This window comes from Hyperolius riggenbachi, chromosome 11 (genome assembly GCF_040937935.1).
Source record: "Hyperolius riggenbachi isolate aHypRig1 chromosome 11, aHypRig1.pri, whole genome shotgun sequence".
NCBI lineage: Eukaryota > Metazoa > Chordata > Amphibia > Anura > Hyperoliidae > Hyperolius > Hyperolius riggenbachi.
Genome location: NC_090656.1, coordinates 118,327,764 through 118,351,638, shown reverse-complemented (window position 1 = coordinate 118,351,638; position 23,875 = coordinate 118,327,764). Strand labels below are relative to the sequence as shown.

General features: G+C 46.3%; 1 protein-coding gene across 1 annotated transcript in view; it reads right to left on the bottom strand.

The window, feature by feature from the left end:
- The window catches only part of LOC137539091 (hemocytin-like), a 207,839-nt gene that overhangs the window by 128,130 nt on the left and 55,834 nt on the right, over window positions 1–23,875 (bottom strand). The window contains exon 10 of the mRNA XM_068261570.1: window positions 21,636–21,764. Within this exon, the coding sequence (XP_068117671.1) occupies window positions 21,636–21,764 (129 nt within the window). The remainder of the gene's footprint in view (window positions 1–21,635; window positions 21,765–23,875) is intronic.

Genomic DNA, 23,875 nt, shown 5'->3' with positions numbered 1-23,875 from the left:
CGGGCGCATTGCACAACCCGAAGGGCATCACCAAGTATTCGTAATGCCCGTCGGGTGTGTTAAAGGCCGTCTTCCATTCATCGCCCCTTCTAATGCGGATTAGGTTGTATGCCCCCCTCAGATCTAACTTAGAAAAGATCTTTGCAGTAGTGACCTGCGTGAATAAGTCGTCTATCAATGGTAACGGATAGCGATTTTTCACCGTGATTTTATTGAGACCTCGGTAGTCGATACAAGGTCGAAGACCCCCGTCTTTTTTCTTAACAAAAAAGAAACCGGCCCCAGCAGGTGACCGAGAGGGCCGAATAAACCCCTTGGCCAGGTTGTCACGAATGTAATCCTGCATGGCCAACTTCTCGGGACCGGACAAGTTATACAGGTGACCCCTAGGGGGCATACAACCAGCACGGAGATCAATGGGGCAATCGAACGGGCGATGAGGAGGTAATTGATCAGCAGACTTGGGACAAAAGACATCAGAAAAATCGGAATACACCTCGGGAACACCCTCCACGTACACCTTGGTCTGACCCAATGTCACCTTTCCTAGACACTGTTGGTGACAACGATCAGACCATCTGGTTACCTGACCCGTGGCCCAGTCGATTTGTGGAGAGTGGGCCTGTAACCAAGGCATGCCTAAGATAATAGTGGAGGTTGACATGTTCAAAACGAAAAACTGTAGCTGTTCCCCATGCAATACCCCTATCGTAACCCTCACCTGCGGAGTCTGAGACAGGGGACGATCCCGTTGCAGCGGGGAATCGTCTACTGCCGTGACCTGAATGGGGGGACTTACTGGAGTGAGAGGAATACCCAACTCCCGAGCAAATTCAAGGTTCATAAAATTGGCCGCTGAGCCAGAGTCAATAAAAGCTTCAGTGTCCACAGACTTATCATCCCACGTAATAGTACAGGGGAGAAGTAACTTCTTCTCTTTTTGGGGTGAGAATGAAGTGCCTAGGGTGTCACCCCCCACTACTCCTAGGCAGACCCGTTTCCCGACTTGTTAGGGCAGTTTCGCACCCTGTGCCCTGCTTCTGCACAATACAGGCACAGTTGTTCTGTTATTCTTCCCCTACGTTCCACCTGGGTCAATCTTGATCGACCAATTTGCATGGGTTCGGGTGGTGGTGAGGCTGGAGAGGGTGACACCGGTGGAGATGCCGTTACTGCGGGTGTACCAGAAGGTGCCACATACGAAGTCACCCTGACCCGGTGACTGCCCCTAGTCTGCCTCTGATGGCGTAGTCGACGATCGACTCTGATGGCCGATGATATGGCCTCATCGACTGTTGCGGGCTCGGGTAAGGTTAGCATCAAATCAGAGACCTCCTCCGACAACCCAGATAGAAAATAATCCATCAGAGCAAAATTGTCGAATCTGGCGGTAACAGACCACCTACGAAATTCTGCTGCGTAATCCTCGACCGACCCTCTGCCTTGCCGCAAAAGTTTGAGCTTCCGCTCTGAAGTTGCCGCAAGGTCAGGGTCGTCGTATATTACGGCCATAGCCTTAAAAAATTCCTCGACTGAGGTCAGAGCTAAATTAGTGGGGGACAGGTTGTATGCCCAGGACTGGGAATCACCAGTTAACAGTGTTTTAATGAAAATGACCCGTTGGGTCTCAGTCCCCGAGGATCGGGGTCTTAACTCGAAGTATGACAACACTCTACTCTTGAAATTCCGGAAGTCAGACTTGTGGCCGGAAAATTTATCAGGTACAGGCATACGTATGTCATCACTAGGAGGGGATCGCACTGAATCAACTGACGTCTGGAGGGTTTGCACAGAGCCTGAAAGGGCATCAATCAAAGCTTTGTGCTGGCCCAGTGCTTGATGGAGGTTATCCACCGAAGTGGCAAGCATACCCAGACGACCAGTGTTTGCGTCCATTTTGTTTTTTGGTCTGGCGTTCTGTAACGATCGGTGGGCGCAGAGAGTATCTGATTACCGATGATCTGCAGTATCACCGGAAATACAGATATATACCAGATTATAAGTGAACTGCAGTCTCACCGATAATCCGATATACAAACTAACCTCTGATCACCTGAATAGAGTGTAGTGTTTGGTGTAACTGGAACACTAAGAGGACAAGGCCTCAATGCAGTAAGGAGTACTGCACAGATTCCTTCCGCAGACCTGAGCTCTCCAAGACGGGAGGAGTCAGACTGACAGTAGGAAGGGATATCTGAAAGTGACCCTCAGGAGGAAGGATCGCTAACAGAGCGAGGAACCGCCTCTAACGGTAAGGTCGGTTCTCGAGGTCGGACAAGCCAGGTCGTACACACACGGACAGATAAAGTACAGGATCAGGAGGCAAAGGCAGAGTCAGAGTACAGGCAGGGTTCAGCAACGGGGTATCAGAAATATCGGGGTACAAAATCAGGAGGCAGAAGCAGAGTCAAAGTACGAGCCGGGGTTCGGCAACAGAGTATCAGAAATATCGAGGTGCAAGATCAGAGTTCAGGAGGATAGTCTAGGCAGGCAAAAGTCATAACAGATAATCACAATCAAACTAGTACTTTAGCTATCAACAGAATCTAGCTTAGTGTAGGATTACAGCTCCTGCTGGTCCCGGCACACTAACGGATCTAAGTGCTCCCACATATGTGAACGCAACGCCAGACAAGGAGCAAGTGAACAACCAGCAGTATATATACTCTAGGACCTTTCCAGGACCTCCCTAATTGCTGGTCCAATGGGAGCAGTGGAATTTGTCAGCTGACCCAGCTGGTCAGCCGACACCCTTCTAACTGCTATTTAAATTCTGCCTCAGTGCTCGCACGCGTGTAAGTCTGAATCTTGGTGGACTATCAGTCCCAGCCACACCAGTACTGTTTTGCAATGTATCTAATGCGGGGGTCGCCTCTGATGTGGATTCCGCCGTTACCAATGCGGATTCCGCCGCACTGCCCATGCGGCATGCGGCGTTTTTTCCGCGTTGTGACGCCATGCTGGACGCGGAAACAGCCGCCTCACCTCGAGAGACGGCGGCTTTTCCGCGTTTCCTCACAAAAGGTGGTTTATTACACCCCCAGGCCTGATTACTGCCACACCTGTTTCAATCAAGAAATCACTTAAATAGGAGCTATCTGACACAGAGAAGTAGACCAAAAGCACCTCAAAAGCTAGACATCATGACAAGATCCAAAGAAATTCAGGAACAAATGAGAACAAAAGTACTGTAATTAAAATCTATCAGTCTGTTAAAGTTTATAAAGCCATTTCTAAAGCTTTGGGACTCCAGCAAACCACAGTGAGAGCCATTATCCACAAATGGCAAACAACTGGAACAGTGATGAACCTTCCCAGGAGTGGCCGGCCGATCAAAATTACCCCAAGAGCGCAGAGAAAACTCATCCGAGAGGCCACAAAAGACCCCAGGACAACATCTAAAGAACTGCAGGCCTCACTTGCCTCAATTAAGGTCAGTGTTCACGACTCCACCATAAGAAAGAGACTGGGAAAAAACAGCCTGCATGGCAGATATCCAAGGCGCAAACCACTTTTAAGCAAAAAGAACATTAAGGCTCGTCTCAATTTTGCTAAAAAAAACATATCAATGATTGCCAAGACTTTTGGGAAAATACCTTGTGGACCGACGAAACAAAAGTTGAACTTTTTGGAAGGTGCGTGTCCCGTTACATCTGGCGTAGAAGTAACACAGCATTTACAGCAGAAGAACATCATACCAACAGTAAAATATGGTGGTGTGATGGTCTGGGGTTGTTTTGCTGCTTCAGGACCTGGAAGGCATGCTGTGATTGATGAAACCATGAATTCTACTGTCTGCCAAAAAATCCTGAAGGAGAATGTCTGGCCATCTGTTCGTCAACTCAAGCTGAAGCGATCTTGGGTGCTGCAGCAGGACAATGACCCAAAACACACCAGCAAATGCATCTCTGAATGGCTGAAGAAAAACAAAATGAAGACTTTGGAGAGGCCTAGTCAAAGTCCTGACCTGAATCCTATTGAGATGTTGTGGCATGACCTTAAAAAGGCGGTTTATGCTAGAAAACCCTCAAATAAAGCTGAATTACAACAATTCTGCAAAGATGAGTGGGCCAAAATTCCTCCAGAGCGCTGTAAAAGACTCGTTGCAAGTTATCGCAAATGCTTGATTGCAGTTATTGCTGCTAAGGGTGGCCCAAACAGTTATTAGGCTAAGGGGGCAATTTCTTTTTCACACAGGGCCATGTGGGTTTTGAGTTTTTTTTCTCACTAAATAATAAAAAACATCATTTAAAACTGCATTTTGTGTTCAATTATGTTATCTTTGACTAATAGTTAACGGTTTTTGATGAGCAGAAACATTTAAGTGTGAAAAACATGCAAAAGAATAAGAAATCAGGAAGGGGGCAAATAGTTTTTCCCACCACTGTATTTTTAACGGCTATCAAATGAATGGGGTATATGTAAAACCCTCATTAAGGCCACCAGGACTCAGGGTGCCCAAACCATAGATCCATTTTGCCTCTAATTGACACAATTTTAAATCCAGATTTCCTCCTCTTGTTCCCATCTTCCACTGTTGTATCACAAAAAACTTTAAACATGAGATCTCACCCTCATATATTTCTCTAAAATGTCTTGATACAGGTGTATCTTTTGGGTTTCGAATGTTTCTAACATCTAACATCAAGTATTCTTTGTTTCACTTGTCGTGTCGTTTCTCCTATATACAACAAGTGGCAGGGGCATTCTATTGCGTATATGACTCCTTCAGTCTCACAATTGAAAAAAATCTAGCATTTCGTACGTTCTACCATTTTTGGGGGCCACAAAATGTTTACATGTACTGACATTAGAACATGCCTTACATCGGCCACATTTGAACATCCCTTTAAGGGGCCTCTCCAGCCAAGTTTTTTTTATTTTCTTTTTTGAAACTGGTAAAAAGGAGTGTACTAATTTGTCCCCAATATTTTTTCCTCTCCTATATGTAGTTAGGCACTTTTGGGAGTATTTACTTCAACTGTGGATCAAGTTGGAGAATTGACCAATGTCGCCCAACAATTTTCTTAATCTCTTCTGACTGTAAAGAAAATGTACTAATAATCCTCATTGTGATCTCATTGGGGCCAGTGTCATTCTCCCTATATCTTGGGATCAACAAAGCCTCTCTATCTGTTTCCTGGGCTTTTCTCTGCGCTTCCTCCACCACAGCCCGTGGATAACCCCTATCTGTAAATCTTTTCTCTAAGATGACACATTCTTCATCAAATGTTTTTATCATTCGAGCAATTTCTTCTCGCTCTAAGGTACTGTCCCTTTGGAATTCCCTTTTTCAGCGGTACAGGATGATGGCTATTCCATGATAAAAGTGAATTTGTGGAGGTTGGCTTTCTAAATATTTTTGTTTTTAGTTTACCTTGATCTGTCCTTGTAATTTGCACATCGAGAAAGCTTAAAGAGTGTTTGTCAATCTCATATGTAAAATACATCCCACTTTGGTTTCGATTTAGGAATTGTACAAAGTCCACAAAGATGTCCCTGGGGCCGTTCCACAGGATGAACACGTAATCTATGAAACGGCCCCAGAAAAGGACATGCGATGTATAAAAGGCCAGTTCCTCCGAGAAGACAGTCATATCTTTCCACCAGCCTAAAAAGATATTAGCATATGATGGGGCACAAGATGTCCCCATCGCACATCCCCTCTTCTGAACAAAGAATTTATTCTGAAATAGGAAATAGTTGTGGGTCAAAATGAATTGTAAAAGTTCCACGACTAATTCAGAATGTTCCTTCAAATGGATATAACGTAACGAGAACAGAGGCGCCAAAAGAGTAAAAACAATAATTAAAAGTTTTAAAAGAATTGCTTAGAAGGCAGTGGTGGACTTACCTCCCACAAGCAGACACAACAAGCTGTGTATTCAGAAGTAAAAAGATTTATTGGTACACTCCGGGGGGTAGTCGCAACGCGTTTCGCAGGTAAAACCCGCTTCCTCAGGCAATAACAAACGGAGTACATACAACAGCAATACGTCCGGGTAACACCTGGCACCTTGGCCCCTTCAAATGGATGCTCCTCGTTTTAAGAAAATAATTGACAGCTTCAATGCCTAACTCGTGTTTGATATTATTATATAACGATTCCACATCTAAGCTTGCCAGCCATACATCGTTATTTATCGATATTCCCTGAAGTCTGTTGAGCAAATCCATTGTGTCACGAATATATGAGGGGAGACTGGTTACAAAAGGTCTAAGAAATTGATCCACATATTGACTGATCCTCTCAGTGAGACTACCATTGCTAGAAACTATCGGGCGCCCCGGTGGTCTCTCCATGTTTTTATGTATTTTAAGAAGTTTTGAATCAGGATGATACCATTTATGTATTTTAGGAAGAGAATAGAACGTAGCTATTGTGGGATGTTTTACTAACAAATAAGTCACATCTTTCTTACTCAGGGTATTGTTTTCAACAGCTGTATTCAATAATATCTCTAGTTCTTTATAAAAATCCAGGGTTGGGTTGTTCTCAAGTCTACTGTAATTTTCTTTATTATTCAAAATTTCCATACACATGTCTATTTATTGTTCTTTTCTCATCACAACAACATTCCCCCCTTTGTCTGATTTCTTGAATACCAATTCCTCATTGCTGCTCAACCCTATTAACGCATTATGTTCATCCTCACTTAGATTATTTCTCCCATCCACTTTCTTTGTCTTACTCAGTTCTTCAAGATCTTTTTCCACATTTTCTAGGAATATTTGAATTGGGGCATATGAACCAATTGCCGGACAAAATTTACTTTTCGCTGTCAAGTTACTCTCAGGTACTCCAAGATGAATTTCCCCTGTTCTGTTCTCATCTAACAAATCATTAAGAATCTCAAGATTATGGGCCTCCTGTGCTGCTTCAATTTTTGATTTCATGCTTTCTGAATTCATATATTTGTATAATGCCAATTTCCATCCAAACAAGTTAACATCCTTTATTATTTCAAAAAGATCAAAGTTTGCAGTTGGTACTGTTGTAGTCTGAACAGCAGGCTGATGCAATCCAAGCAGCAGCCTCTCCCAAAGAGTTGGGAAACTGACTTCCTGAATTGTGCTTCTAGTCATGCGTCACAAAAGTTTAAGACATAATTTTTAACATACCATAGTAACATCTAAACACACAGATTAGTAAATTATCAGGTAGTAGAGCATCATCTGCAGCACTTTACAAAGTACATAATCTTATCACTGACTGACCTCAGAGGAGCCCACACCACATAGTCCAATGATCTGCAAACTTGGCTCCCCAGCTGTTAAGGAACTACAAGTCCCACAATGCATTGCAGGAGTCTGACAGCCACAGTCATGATTAATAAAGGCAAATGCATTGTGGTACTTGGAAAACCAAGTTTGCAGGCCACTGACATAGTCTAATGTTAGTCTGAGGCTAAGTCATAGTCTAATGTTAAGGGGCCCATCTATCTGTGGTTAGTTGGCTGGCAATGTGGATATTCGCGTATATTAGCAGAAATCTGACTATTGAGATACTGTATGACGTCCAGGACATCATTGAGCCAATCAGAGGGCTCCCAGCCGAAGCCCTAGCAACCAATCACAGAGTAGTGTTGGGTGAACAGTGTTCGCCACTGTTCGGGTTCTGCAGAACATCACCCTGTTCGGGTGATGTTCGGGTTCGGCCGAACACCTGATGGTGTTCGGCCAAACTGTTCGGCCATATGGCCGAACTAAGAGCGCATGGCCGAACGTTACCCGAACATTCGGCTAGCGCTGTGATTGGCCGAACAGGTCACGTGTAGTGTTGGGCGAACATCTAGATGTTCGGGTTCGGGCCGAACATGGCCGAACTCCGAACATAATGGAAGTCAATGGGGACCCGAACTTTCGTGCTTTGTAAAGCCTCCTTATACGCTACATACCCCAAATTTACAGGGTATGTGCACCTTGGGAGTGGGTACAAGAGGGAAAAAAAATTAGCAAAAAGAGCTTATAGTTTTTGAGAAAACGATTTTAAAGTTTCAAAGGGAAAACTGTCTTTTAAATGCGGGAAATGTCTGTTTTCTTTGCACAGGTAACATGCTTTTTGTCGGCATGCAGTCATAAATGTAATACATATAAGAGGTTCCAGGAAAAGGGACCGGTAACGCTAACCCAGCAGCAGCACACGTGATGGAACAGGAGGAGGGTGGCGCAGGAGGAGAAGGCCACGCTTTGAGACACAACAACCCAGGCCTTGCATGAGGACAAGAAGCGTGCGGATAGCAATTTGCATTTTGTCGCCATGCAGTCATAAATGTAATACAGATGAGAGGTTCAATAAACAGGGACCGGAAACGCTAACCCATCACAGATGTTCATTGTTCATGTTACTTGGTTGGGGTCCGGGAGTGTTGCGTAGTCGTTTCCAATCCAGGATTGATTCATTTTAATTTGAGTCAGACGGTCTGCATTTTCTGTGGAGAGGCGGATATGCCGCCGATCTGTGACGATGCCTCCGGCAGCACTGAAACAGCGTTCCGACATAACGCTGGCTGCCGGGCAAGCCAGCACCTCTATTGCATACATTGCCAGTTTGTGCCAGGTGTCTAGCTTCGATACCCAATAGTTGAAGGGTGCAGATGGATTGTTCAACACAGCTACGCCATCTGACATGTAGTCCTTGACCATCTTCTCCAGGCGATCGGTGTTGGAGGTGGATCTGCACGCTTGCTGTTCTGTGTGCTGCTGCATGGGTGTCAGAAAATTTTCCCACTCCAAGGACACTGCCGATACCATTCCCTTTTGGGCACTAGCTGCGGCTTGTGTTGTTTGCTGCCCTCCTGGTCGTCCTGGGTTTGCGGAAGTCAGTCTGTTGGCGTACAACTGGCTAGAGGAGGGGGAGGATGTCAATCTCCTCTCTAAAGTCTCCACAAGGGCCTGCTGGTATTCTTCCATTTTGACCTGTCTGGCTCTTTCTTCAAGCAGTTTTGGAACATTGTGTTTGTACCGTGGATCCAGAAGGGTATAAACCCAGTAATTGGTGTTGTCCAGAATGCGCACAATGCGTGGGTCGCGTTCAATGCAGTCCTAGGCCGAAGAGGTCATAGCCTAGGGTCACAAAACCTGTTTATTTGGGCAATTTCAATGGTGGCGAGTCTGACGTACATAAATCTCAGCCATGGCCGTTAGCAACGTCTGAATCTCACGAAATGTCTCATGCAGGTAGAAGACATATTGTTAGACTTGGATTCCAAAGATGGGGTCCCTACATCTCTGCAAACCAGAGTTACAGGGGTCCAAAATTGGTAAAATCCCCCCTAGGCTTTCATTGGGCCTCCTATTTACCATTCCAAAATCTCACACCATTTCAAAGGGCAATGGCTCAGCAGTGGCAAAACTCACCAGTCATGATCCCCCTAAGGGTCCCTACAATGCTAGAAAATTTGGTACTGCTGAGCCATTGCCCTTTGAAAAGATGTGAGATTTTGGAAAGTGAAATAGGGAGGCAATGAACTCCTATGGGGGATTTTACCAATTTTGGACCCCTGTAACTCTGGTTTGCAGAGATGTAGGAACCCCATCTCTGGAATCCAAGTCTAACAATATGTCTTCTACCTGCATGAGACATTTCGTGAGATTCAGACTTTGCTAACGGCCATTGCTGCGATTTATGTACGTCACCATCACTACCATTGAAATAGCCCAAATAAACAGGTTTTTGTGACCCTAGGCTATGACCTCTTCGGCCTAGGGGCCCGAAACTCACCAGTCATGTTCCCCCTAAGGGTCCCTACAATGCTAGAAAATTTGGTACTGCTGAGCCATTGCCCTTTGAAAAGATGTGAGATTTTGGAAAGTGAAATAGGGAGGCAATGAAATCCTTTGAGGGATTTTACCAATTTTGGACCCCTGTAACTCTGGTTTGCAGAGATGTAGGGACCCCATCTTTGGAATCCAAGTCTAACAATATGTCTTCTACCTGCATGAGACATTTCGTGAGATTCAGACTTTGCTAACGGCCATTGCTGCGATTTATGTACGTCACCATCACTACCATTGAAATAGCCCAAATAAACAGGTTTTTGTGACCCTAGGCTATGACCTCTTTGGCCTAGGGGCCCGAAACTCACCAGTCATGTTCCCCCTAAGGGTCCCTACAATGCTAGAAAATTTGGTACTGCTGAGCCATTGCCCTTTGAAAAGATGTGAGATTTTGGAAAGTGAAATAGGGAGGCAATGAAATCCTATGGGGGATTTTACCAATTTTGGACCCCTGTAACTCTGGTTTGCAGAGATGTAGGGACCCCATCTTTGGAATCCAAGTCTAACAATATGTCTTCTACCTGCATGAGACATTTCGTGAGATTCAGACTTTGCTAACGGCCATTGCTGCGATTTATGTACGTCACCATCACTACCATTGAAATAGCCCAAATAAACAGGTTTTTGTGACCCTAGGCTATGACCTCTTTGGCCTAGGGGCCCGAAACTCACCAGTCATGTTCCCCCTAAGGGTCCCTACAATGCTAAAAAATTTGCCACTGCTCAGTAATTGCCCTTTGAAAAGATGTGAGATTTTGGAACTGTAAATAGGAGGCCCAATGAAAGCCTATGGGGGATTTTACCAAATTTGGAGCCCTGTAACTCTGGTTTGCAGAGATGTAGGGACCCCATCTTTGGAATCCAAGTCTAACAATATGTCTTCTACCTGCATGAGACATTTCGTGAGATTCAGACGTTGCTAACGGCCATGGCTGAGATTTATGTACGTCAGACTCGCCACCATTGAAATTGCCCAAATAAACAGGTTTTGTGACCCTAGGCTATGACCTCTTCGGCCTAGGACTGCATTGAACGCGACCCACGCATTGTGCGCATTCTGGACAACACCAATTACTGGGTTTATACCCTTCTGGATCCACGGTACAAACACAATGTTCCAAAACTGCTTGAAGAAAGAGCCAGACAGGTCAAAATGGAAGAATACCAGCAGGCCCTTGTGGAGACTTTAGAGAGGAGATTGACATCCTCCCCCTCCTCTAGCCAGTTGTACGCCGACAGACTGACTTCCGCAAACCCAGGACGACCAGGAGGGCAGCAAACAACACAAGCCGCAGCTAGTGCCCAAAAGGGAATGGTATCGGCAGTGTCCTTGGAGTGGGAAAATTTTCTGACACCCATGCAGCAGCACACAGAACAGCAAGCGTGCAGATCCACCTCCAACACCGATCGCCTGGAGAAGATGGTCAAGGACTACATGTCAGATGGCGTAGCTGTGTTGAGTAATCCATCTGCACCCTTCAACTATTGGGTATCGAAGCTAGACACCTGGCACAAACTGGCAATGTACGCAATAGAGGTGCTGGCTTGCCCGGCAGCCAGCGTTATGTCGGAACGCTGTTTCAGTGCTGCCGGAGGCATCGTCACAGATCGGCGGCGTATCCGCCTCTCCACAGAAAATGCAGACCGTCTGACTCAAATTAAAATGAATCAATCCTGGATTGGAAACGACTACGCAACACTCCCGGACCCCAACCAAGTAACATGAACAATGAACATCTGTGATGGGTTAGCGTTTCCGGTCCCTGTTTATTGAACCTCTCATCTGTATTACATTTATGACTGCATGGCGACAAAATGCAAATTGCTATCCGCACGCTTCTTGTCCTCATGCAAGGCCTGGGTTGTTGTGTCTCAAAGCGTGGCCTTCTCCTCCTGCGCCACCCTCCTCCTGTTCCATCACGTGTGCTGCTGCTGGGTTAGCGTTACCGGTCCCTTTTCCTGGAACCTCTTATATGTATTACATTTATGACTGCATGCCGACAAAAAGCATGTTACCTGTGCAAAGAAAACAGACATTTCCCGCATTTAAGAGACAGTTTTCCCTTTGAAACTTTAAAATCGATTTTCTCAAAAACTATAAGCTCTTTTTGCTAAAAAATGTTTCCTCTTGTACCCACTCCCAAGGTGCACATACCCTGTAAATTTGGGGTATGTAGCATGTAAGGAGGCTTTACAAAGCACAAAAGTTCGGGTCCCCATTGACTTCCATTATGTTCGGAGTTCGGGTCGAACACCCGAACATCGCGGCCATGTTCGGCCTGTTCGGCCCGAACCCGAACATCTAGATGTTCGCCCAACACTATCACAGAGGGGAACACTGGCCAGCCCCACCTGACCTCATTGAGCCAATCAGAGGGCTCCCAGCCTAAGCCCTGGCACCCAATCACAGAAAGGAACCCTGGCCAGCCCCCCTGTATAATAAGAAGGGCTGCCATGATGAGAAATATTGTCCTAGCTTGTGAATGCTCACTGAGAGACATTATTATTATTATTATTAATAATATTTATTGTATTTATAGAGCGCCAACATATTACGCAGCGCTGGACAATAAATATATACAATGATACAAGGATGACAGACATAGCAAGGTTATACAACATAGAACAAAGTTATACATGCAAATTGTACAAAATACATGATCATGCAATATGGGCTAGTTAGGTAGGCCCAGTAATACTAGTACAGGCTGTCATAGGACATGAGTACATGATCCTGTAGATTACACTAGGGAATGGAGGACCCTGCCAGAGGCTTACAATCTAAAGGGTGGTTTGGAAACACTAGGTGGGGCTGTGAAATATTCAGTAGAGAGTTACTGTGTGGTAGGAGGTGGGTAGGCCATCATAAAGAGGTGGGTTTTGAGGGCTTGCTTGAATGAAAGAGGGAGCAAGTCTGATGGGTGGTGGAAGGGCATTCCAGAGAGTGGGGGCAGCTCTTGAGAAATCCTGCAGGCGGGCATGGGAGTGTGACATGCGTGGGGTGGTGAGGCGAAGGTCGTTGGAGGATCGGAGGGGGCGACCTGGTGTATACCTGTGAACAAGCTCCGAGATGTATGTAGGGCAGGTTTTGTGCACAGATTTATACGCCAGGCATAGAATCTTGAGAGTTATACTGAAACGTATAGGGAGCCAGTGCAGGGATTCACAAAGGGGAGATGTGGATGCGGAGCGGTGCAAAGAATGGAGTCTTGCAGCCGCGTTCATCACTGATTGCAGGGGGGCAGTGCGTTTCAAGGGGAGGCCAGAATGGAGGGAGTTACAGTAATCACGGCGGGAGATGATGAGGGCATGGATGAGCAGTTTGGTCGTGTCCGGAGTTAAGAAGGGGCGGATCTTGGAGATATTACGGAGGTGGAAATTGCAGGCCCTGGTGATGTTTTTGATGTGTGGGATGAAGGAGAGTTCAGAGTCCAAGGTGACACCCAGACAGCAGGCCTGGGAGGTAGGGTGAATGATTGTGTTATCGATTATCAGGTGTAAATCTGGGAGGGGTGCAGCAGCATGGGGTGGAAAGATCAGGAGCTCCGTTTTGTTTTGTTTTTAGCTTCAGGAACCTAGCAGACATCCAGGAGGAAATTGCTGAGAGACATGTGGAGACCTTGTTTATGGTGGAGGATGAGAGATCGGGGGTATGGAGGTAAATCTGTGTGTCATCGGCATAGCAGTGATATTTGAAGCCCAGGGAGGAGATAAGCTTGCCAATTGAGGAAGTGTATATGGAGAAAAGAAGGGGGCCCAGAACAGAGCCCTGGGGGACCCCAACTGCGAGGGGAGCAGCGGTTGAGGAGGAGCCATTGAAGGAAGTTGTGAAGGAACGATTGGATAGGTAGGAGGAGATCCAGGTCAAGGCAAGTCCATGGATGCCCATGGACTGTAGTGATTGGAGGAGGAGGGGGTGGTCAACAGTGTCAAATGCTGCGGAGAGATCAAGCAGGAGCAGGATGGAATAACTGCCTTTGGCCCTGGCAAGGGTAAAATCATTGACCACCTTGGAGAGGGCTGTTTCAGTTGAGTGTGCAGGTCGGAATCCAGACTGTAGGGGGTCAAGTAGGGTATTGGTGTTGATGTATTGGGTAATGCGTTGGAGGACTAGGCGTTCGAGGAGTTTAGAAGCATAGGGAAGGAGGGAGATTGGGCGGTAGTTTGAGGGTAGGGCTGGGTCGAGTGGGGGTTTTTTCAGCAGGGGAAGTACAGTGGCCTGTTTGAATGCTTTGGGGAAGGTGCCTGTGGAGAGGGAAAGATTGAACAAGGAGGTGAGGACTGGGGCCAGGTCAGGGAAGTGGTACGAAGAGTATTTGTGGGTACAAGATCACAGGGGGAGGAGGAGGGGGGAGGAAGCCGCTAGCAGCAGGCTGACTTCATCAATGGTGGCAGAAGTGAAAGTGAGGGGTGGATGAGACAGGGGAGCAGCTGGGAGGGAAGGCAAGGGGACCAACTGAGAGCGTTGGGAAGGGAGGGATGGATATTGTTGCAATTTTGATAGTGAAGTGGTTGGCAAAGTCGTTGGCTGAGAGGGAGGAGCTGGGAGGAGGAGGAGTGGGGTTGAGGAGGGAGATAAAGGTAGCAAAAAGCTGTCAAAAGTTGGAAGCTTGGGTTCCAATCAGTGATGCAAAGTACCTTTGTTTAGCCTCAGAGAGGGCAGTGTGGAAGAGTAACAGTTTGGCCTTGTAATCTAGGAAGTCAGAACATGCTCTAGTGCTGCTGGCCTAGCAAGTGCTGTACACAGTGATAAACCTAAAGCTGTTCAGTGATTAACCCCTTCACTATCACTACACTATTGTTGTATTGTTAATTAGCTTGATTTCATTGTGTGACAGTCAGAGTGTGTGCTGCAGGGCTGCTGGCCTAGCAAGTGCTGTACACAGTGATAAACCTAAAGCTGTTCAGTGATTAACACCTTCACTATCACTACACTATTGTTGTGGGCTGCTGCAGCTGCTATGTGTGTGTGTGTGGGCTGTGTGTGGGCCTGCTGGCCAGCTATTAGCCTTAGCTAGCTACAGTATAGGTTAGGGTAGGGATTAGGGAATATGATTACTGTGTTATTGTGTAGTTAGTACTGTAGTACTGCAGTCAGTGCTAGTAGTTGTTAGAGTAGTAGCACTACTGTGTTAGCTTACTACAGAACTGCTGTGCTGCTGAGCAGTGCCAGTGTGACAGTTAGTGTCTTCTCCTCTGCTGTCTGACTGTCACTCGGCACGTGGCACTTGGCACGTGGCACTTTGCAAAGTGCCAAGTGCCAAGTGCAAAGTGCCATGTGCAAAGTGCCATGTGCCACGTGCAAAGTGCCACGTGCCACGTCCAGCATGCTCCTGGCAGACTTTACACCTGCTGCTGCTGCATTGCCCTGCTCTTGCTGCCTTTGTTGCTCCCACCGCAGGGTGCCACAGGCCACTGCTGCTGTGCTGATACCAACTATATTTAACCCAAAACACAATTTGCGGCGTAATTTTTTTAGAGGTGTCTGGGCTGAAAACTGCCATGTCCCAGTTGTGCGGTTGGACTTTGGACACAATGTGGGTTGCACGACCGCTGTCTGGAACCTAGTCCTGATGTTAATTGACAGCCATTTTTTTTTTGTTGGGTGGGGGGGGGGATTTTAAGTCCCCACATCATCAATTAGTGTTTCCCTTTAAAAAATAATGATGATACATGCCTCATTTACCCTAAAAACGGTTTTAAAGCAATTTAAAGGCCACTTCCGGTTTTTCTATCCAGATATCCGAATTTGCCCAGATACCCCGGATACTGAGGTCGGATATCCAATTCGGATTCGGATTGGAAAATTTTGTACTCGGATATCCGACCCGGATCGGATATCTGGGTATCCGGATCCAATCCAGATTTTGAAAAGGGGTATCCGAGCAGCAATATTACAAGATGGAAAATCTAGGTCGATCTGCTGCCAGCATGGCCCATAGAGTTGCATTTGATCAAATGGTCCAATAATGCATTTATATCCATTTCCAATAGATTTAATTCTTGAAATCTATTGGAAATCTGTTCCTAGTGTGTGGCACACATCAGATAGATTCCTGCCAGATTCAACTTGACATGCATCTGAAAGAAATCTGATCGTCCAATCTGCTGCAAATCTATAAGTGTATGGCCACCTTTAGGGTGTGTGCCAAAGGTTGGAAAACACTGTGCAATAATCCTGAAGCTGATCTTATCGAATTTTAGACAAAATAAAGATATTGATGGTTTTTAAAGGACACATCCGGGGTTTAAAAAGAAAACAAGATCTCCTTACCTGGGTCTTCCTCCAGCCCCTGGCAGCCTATCTGTCCCTCGCCGCAGCTCCGCTCTGCTTCCAAACGGTGTCCCAGGGTCCATTCGGCTGATGTCTTCTGCACTTGCAGGAGCACATGGGGCTTTGCTGGGTGACTTGCTGGAGCCTTTGCTGGGCAAGGCAATTTGCTGGGGGCTTCACTGGGGTGAGGGCATTTTTAGGCGCTTTGCTGAGCTGGGGGCTTTGCTAGGCTTTGCTGAGCTGGGAGCTTTGCTTGGCTGTACGCTTTGCTGGTCTGGGACCCGGAGGCTTTGCTTTGCTGGGGGCTTTGCTAGGCTGAGGGGTTTGCGTTGCTGGGGGCTGTGCTTTGCTGGGCTGGGGCCCCAAGGCTTTGCTTTGCTGGTCTGGGGGCTTTGCTTTGCTGGGCTAGGTCCCTGGGGCTTTGCTGGGAACGGGGACTTTGCATTGCTGAGGCTTTACTAGGCTGGGCTGTGGGCTTTGCTTTGCTTGTCTGAGGCCCAGGGGCTTTACCTTTGCTGGGGGCTTTGCTAGTCTGGACTGGGGCTCGGGGTCTTTGCTTTGCTGGGGGCTTTGCTTTGCTGGGCCTGGGGGCTTTGCTTCAGCTAGATGCCTTCAGGATAGGCACCTAGGTATAGATGCCTTCAGTATAGATAGCTAGGTATATGGGTCTTCAGTATAGGTAGGTAGGTATAAAGGCCTTTACTTCATTATAGGTAGCTAGGTATAGGTAGGTTAATTATAGGTAGTAGGTATAGGAGCCTTCAGTATAGGTAGGTAGGTAGCCTTCAGTATAGGTAGGTAGGTATGGGGTCCTCAGTGTAGGTAGGTAGGTATGGAGCCTTCAGTATGGGTAGGCAGGTATGGGGTTCTCAGTATAGGTAGGTAGGTAGATAGGTATGGGGCCTACAGTATAGGTAGGAGGTATGGGGTCCTCAGTATAGGTAGGTAGGTATGGGGGCCATCAGTATAGGTAAGTAGGTATGGGGCTTTCAGTATAGGTAGGTATAGGGGCTGCCCTCCTTAAAGCCCCCCCCCTCCCACCGCTCATCTCCCTGCACCATTTCTATTCCTCCTGGCTGTTTTCCCATTGCACGGTTTCTGCTAATGACGCGATCAGCAGGAGGGGGAGGGAGTGAAGGGCGAGCCTGAAGAGTGCAAGCCTGGGAGGGCGGCTCACGGGGCACTCTGGCCATAATTGATCCGGGGCATCATGGCAACAGGTTCAGGGGCGGTGCCCCGGATCAAACCCCCTAGCGACGCCACTGTCGCTCACCACTGTTTGCGCCAACACACTGCACCTGTGTTCACCTTTGACTGTTACCACTGCTCTCCTCCACTTCTTGTAACACTAGTGCCCTGGCAAAAGCATATTTATAGCCCTAGGCCCGGGCTCCCCATTGGTCCAGTCAGGGTGATTCTCACTGTTCCACCTGGTGGACCAATGAGGATGCTTTGCTGGGGCTCCCTGAATAGTATAGTAATGGAGAAATGGCAAAAAGAAGCAGAGTGGCATGTTCTCCCAGCGGGCAGTGGTGGAGTGATGGGTGGTCCTGGCGGCAAGTAAAGAAGAAATAGGTGGTTCTGGCAGCCAACAGCTGTGCGGCAGAAGAAAAAAGTTTTAAAACATATATTTACACTAGATAGGTAGGGAATAAAAAAATTACTCCCTTGCCTATTTAAAAGACAGGCATTGGGGTCTCCTTGGAAAAAGATGCTCTCAGATGCCAAAGAAGCCAGCAGGCTGTGCTCTGAGTGAAAGGTTCTCACCCATATTCGATGGGAAGCATCGCTTCCTGGCACGTTTTTACATCAATTGAATAGGGGTAAAAGAACTTGATTGGTGTATTATATTGCCAAAGTGACTTCTATACTGCTTGGCTGGGTGCTAAATGCAATTGAATTAGGCAATCACTGGCAAGTTAGGTAAGTACTCAGTGCCCCAAGTACACTGTACAGGCAGAGGGTAGGCCTCTGGTACGCTTTATCGGCGAGAAAGCGTCATCAGTGACTAAAGTTAAAAAATCAAGATTTTGCTCTAGGTTTATACTTGAGCATGTATGGTACTATCTGCTGCTTTCCAAACATATACACTCACCTAAAGGATTATTAGGAACAGCTATTCAATTTCTCATGAATGCAATTATCTAATCAATCAATCAATCACATGGCAGTTGCTTCAATGCATTTAGGGGTGATGTCCTGGTCAAGACAATCTCCTGAACTCCAAACTGAATGTCAGAATGGGAAAGAAAGGTGATTTAAGCAATTTTGAACGTGGCATGGTTGTTAGTGCCAGATGGGCCGGTCTAAGTATTTCACAATCTGCTCAGTTACTGAGATTTTCATGCACAACCATTTCTAGGTTTACAAAGAATGACGTGAAAAGGGAAAAACATCCAGTATGCGGCAGTCCTGTGGGTGAAAATCCCTTGTTGATGCTGGAGGTCAGAGGAGAATGAGCCGACTGATTCAAGATGATAGAAGAGCAACGTTTACTGAAATAACCACTCGTCATAACCGAGGTATGCAGCCAGGGGCGGACTGACAACTCATGGGGCCCCCGGGCAATAGGAGATTATGGGGCCCCCATACCAGTGTTTCCCACCTTTCACGTTCTATTTTTACAGACTAAGATATAATAATTTACTAAAAACAGTAAATATGTTACAGTATATTGTGATATTTTATACTGATAAAAACCTCTGCCACAAAAAATGGGTGTGGTCACGCAACAGAATGTGGGCGTGATCATGGGTGGGGCCAAATATACATGACCTTAACAGTGGTGTAAAAGGTCTGCCGGGGAAGTTTGAACTCTGCCATAGTGTTTCCCCCCAAAATACATGTAATCTGACAGCATTTTACCAAAAATCCATGCAATTTGGCAGAGGTTACTCCAAAATACAGATAATATGGCAGTTGTTCCCCCAAAATAGACGTTATCTGGCAGCAGCGGTTCCCCCAAATACACATAATTTGGCAGCGGCTCCCCAAAATATGTGTAATCTGGCAGCGGATCACCAAAAATACATGTAGCAGCAGTGATTCCCCCAAAATACACAGAATCTGGAAGCAGCAGTTCCCCCATTATACACAATCTGGCAGCGGTTTCCCAAAAATACACATAATCTGGCAGCTGTTTCTCAAAATACACTTAATCTGGTAGCAGCAGTTTCCCAAAAATAGTTAATCTGGCAGCAGTTCCCCCAAAATAGGTGCCCCCAGTATAGGTAACCAGGTCAAAAGGTATCCCCATTGGAAGTAACCAGGTCTATAGGTTTTTCCAGTGCAGGTATCCAGGTCTATAGGTGTCCCCAGTATAAGTAGCCTAGTCTACAGGTGTCTCCAGAATAGATAACCAGGTCTATAGATGTCCCCATTTAAGATAGCCAGGTCTATAGATGTCCCCAGTTAAGATAGCCAGGTCTATAGGTGTCCCCAGTATAGGTAGCCAGGTCTACAGGTGTCTCCAGAATAGGTAGCCAGGCCTATAGGTGACCCCAGTAAAGATAGCCAGGTCTATAGGTGTCCCCAGTACAGATAGCCAGGTCTATAGGTGTCTCCTGTATAGATAGCCAGGTTTTTAGGTGTCCCCAGTATATGTAGCCAGGGGTATAGGTGTCCCCAGTATAGCCAGGTCTATAGGTGTCCCCAGTTTATACAGCCAGGTCTATAGGTGCCCCCAGTATATACAGCCAGGTCTATAGGTGCCCCCAGTATATACAGCCAGGTCTATTGGTGCCCCCAGTATATGTAGCTAGGTCTATAAGTGCCCCCAGTATATGTAGTCAGATGTATAAGTGCCCCCAGTATATGCAGCCAGGTGTATAGGTCTCCCCAGTATACGCAGCCAGGTATATAGGTGTCCCCAGTATACCAGGTCTATAGGTGCCCCCAGTATATGTAGCTAGGTCTATAAGTGCCCCCAGTATATGTAGTCAGGTGTATAAGTGCCCCCAGTATATCCAGCCAGGTGTATAGGTCTCCCCAGTATATGCAGCCAGGTGTATAGGTCTCCCCAGTATAGCCAGGTCTATAGGTGCCCTCAGTATGTGTAGCTAGGTCTATAAGTGCCCCCAGTATATGCAGCCAGGCTTGTAGGTGTCTCCAGGAGGGGAGACAGCCAGTGAAGGAGGGCGATGGGCATAGCAGCAAAGAAGGGGGGAAGTTCCCCCCCCCCCCTTCCCTCACCTTGGGGCCCCCCTTCCTGACTCTCCCCTCCAGAATCTGTAAAGTGTCATACAGCGAGCAGCGGCTGACAGCGGGCGGAGACTTACCGCTGTACAGCCACCGGAGGGAGCGCTGATCTGTGTGCCACTAGTCTGGGCTTGAGAAGCCCAGACTAGTGGCACATAGATCAGCGCTCCCTCCGGTGGCTGTACAGCGGTAAGTCTCCGCCCGCTGTCAGCCGCTGCTCGCTGTGCGATTCCGACACTTTACAGATTCTGGAGGGGAGAGCCAGGAAGGGGGGCCCCAGAGGTACAAAACGCATTTTGCACAAAATGGCACAATGATACACAATCTATACCTAATGTACTGTATGTAGGGCTGCTCAAATCCGATCCGGGAGACATCTGGATAGTTGCTATCCAGATATCTCCCAGTAAACCTGTGCGGGGTGGGCGGGGGTCAAACTTACCTGTCCAATCCTACCTGTCTGACGTCTTCTTCGTCCGTCCCTCGGTGCCTACCACGATGCACTCCACGCGCGTCACGTGATTACAAACACTTCCTCCTTCAACCCGACAGGAGGAAGTGTTTGTATTCACATGACCACCGCTTGGACCGCATCGTGGGAGGCGCCGAGGGTCGGACCGAAGAAGACTTCAGACAGGTAAGATTGACACCTCCCCCCCCCCCCAGCCCACCCCTCACAAGTTTACTGTGAGATATCCGGATAGAACTATCCGGATGTCTTCCGGATCGGGTTTGAGCAGCCCTGAATGTAGGTAGGCTAAAAGGAGGGACTTACCATAGCAGCCCCTGTCCCATTACAGAGAAAGTGATCTGCTGCCCTGAGTAATGGGATGGGGCTGCTATGGTAAGTCCCTCCTTTTAGCCTATATACATTAGGTATAAATTGTGTATTATTGTGGCATTTTGTGCGTGGTCTCTGAGGATGTGAGCAAGGCTGGCAAATCGGCTGTCAGGCCGCCTATACACCTGCATATGTCTGTCTGTTATGGGGAAGAAATAAAGTGGTGAAAGACTTTTGAACTTATCTGGTGCCCAAAACTTTTTTCTTTGTAGTACTGGATTGCACATTACCTCCAGAGGGAGAGTAAGTCACTTGACTCCCAGAGGTAGCTGGGTTGCATCTAGTGGCGATCTCCCTCTTCTTTGAAGCACAGTAAAACTACACCATAATGCACTTTGGGACTGAGGTCCATTTTGTTGAACAGGATTTTTTATGTCCAGGTGTTGCCAAACAGTACAAAATTACCCTGCATCAAGTGCAGTGTGAATGGATGCAATCATGCAAACAACAAGGAAAGTAAAACAGTCCACTTCTCCACTTCTCCATGGGATACTTGAATGTTTGAAGTTCTGTAATATCACAGTAACAACTATAACAACTTACAAATTCACAGTCATCTTGACTCTGATATTGGCAGCTCTTCTGCATTTCCGTTGATATGAGGGTTCCTGCTGAGGGCTGGCAGCTGTAGGTTACACATTTGTCATAGCGGGAGGGAACAGTCTCTCCTTCCTTAAAAACAAAAGGAGAGAGATAAAACAAACCTGAAGTGAAATGTTGCGCACTTGTACACTATTGGTGTTTACTTCACACACTTCTGCTGCCCCTGGTCTTCCTCCCATTCTTTGTTTTACTGGCCCCTTCCACTCCATTCTAGTGGAAGTGGTCATGGCTCTCAACTGCACCAGGCAAGAGTCAGTTCACGAACTGCACATGTCCAATAAAAGGACTCGCGAACTAAGCACGCACCAGCATAGTCAGCATATTCAGACGCACAACAAAAATGGAAAATAATAGCTAGAAGAAAAAGTGGTGAGCACATCTAAATGGAAATGTATGTCACAGTTATCCATTGTGCAGAAGAAATCAGATCTGAACCACAGCCAAAACGTTTTTGATTGAGGGTCAAAAAATGCTGTGTGTGAACCAGTGGACCAGGATGACATTGGAGGCGACTGGATCAAAATATTACTAGGATATAGCTGAAGAGAACTTAGATGGTAAGAGTTTCACTGGTGTTCAAAGGTGTGCAAACGACATTTATAAAAACTTAAATAATATAATGTAATTAACAAAATTGCTTATTGCTTTTACAACATTGCTTTATACATTATTTAGTCAGGGCTTTGCCATTGTATCGTTTATCATCCTTGATTCACATTCTGAAATTCATCATAGGTGGCGACATCTTTACTGCTTGTAGGTGCATCACTGTGGAATGTTTGTTTACTGTGTGTTCCAAAGCTAGTAGGAATAACACCTGAGCCCATATGCAATTCACTTTTTCTCCTGAGTTTTCTCCTAGGAGATACAGTTTCATCTTCGATGTAAAATAACTTTTTAGCACTTTGTAATGGAAAAAGTACCAAAAAATAGGTGGAAAAGTACTGACAACTTATTTTGATCATCTGTTTGCTTGCTGGTGAATTAAAAGGCATTTTATTTACATGTTGTAAAAATATTACCTATGAGAAAACTCAGGTGAAAAAGTAAATTGTATATGGCCCATGGTCTCCCAAAACGCCCTGGGAGAAGAATCCCGCATAAAACAGCCTAAGCATAAAAATCACAGGGAGGGCTGGGTTACATACCAAAATACAGCAAAATATAGTTATAGAAAGTGTTTTTGATGCTAAAACCAGGATAATTAACATAAAAATTGGTGTTTTTTTACATTACTACATTCTACTATGTGTCACTGGAGTTCTTTTTTAATTGTACTCCATGCTCCACAGGGCTTAACTGCTTTTCTTCATCAAACAGATAACCTACAGCGAGAAGCACCTACAGAAGCAAGAATATGTGAATCGGGATGATCACATTTCTTGGCTAACTTATCATCCTTCTTGCTTTTCCGGATGACTAGCACGGTATCATACCTTATTGCTAATTACAGCAAAATAATATAAATGTGATGCTGTAGAGTGAAGTCACATGACTGTTCAGAAATAGCATATGTGATCAGTAGAAGAGCCAGGCACCTCTGTGCCTGGTTCTTCTACTGACCACCTATGCTATTGCTCCGTTGTTATTGCCTGAGGAAGCAGGACCAAACCTCTGAAACATGTTGCATATTTGGAGTTCATAAATACAATATATTGACTGTCTTTACTACAGTCGTTGTGTGTCTACTTGGAGGAGGTACGTCCACCACTACTTCCTCTATTTACCAAGAATTTGGCTTTTAAGCTCATTTAGCTTCCTTTTATCATTTTGGCGCCTCTGTTCTCCTGCATAACATTGAGTCCACCCTGGGTGGAGGGTTGAACCCCCTTTTTCTCATCTACAGAGAGCGACTTCTTATTCCTGAGTGGGGTCAGGAAAATCTCCCCACCTGCCTTTACAGTGGTTGCCTTATGGTAACCCTGGTTTGTGAGTATTAATATTTACTCTATCTAGTAACCATTTACCAGTACATATTACACTATTGGGGCTCTTGGTGTTTCTTTTTTTTATCTGTTCTCTCATGTGAAGATGTCATCCTTGGGGAAAAGCAGCTTGTTGTGCTGTGTGAGGTGTCTGATAGTGAGTGAGGAGGGGGGAGGCAGGAGAGCAGCAGTGTTTCATTTGACTTGCACAGCAGAAGGGAGGAGGTAGCACTGCTGTTCTGTGTGTGGAGAAAT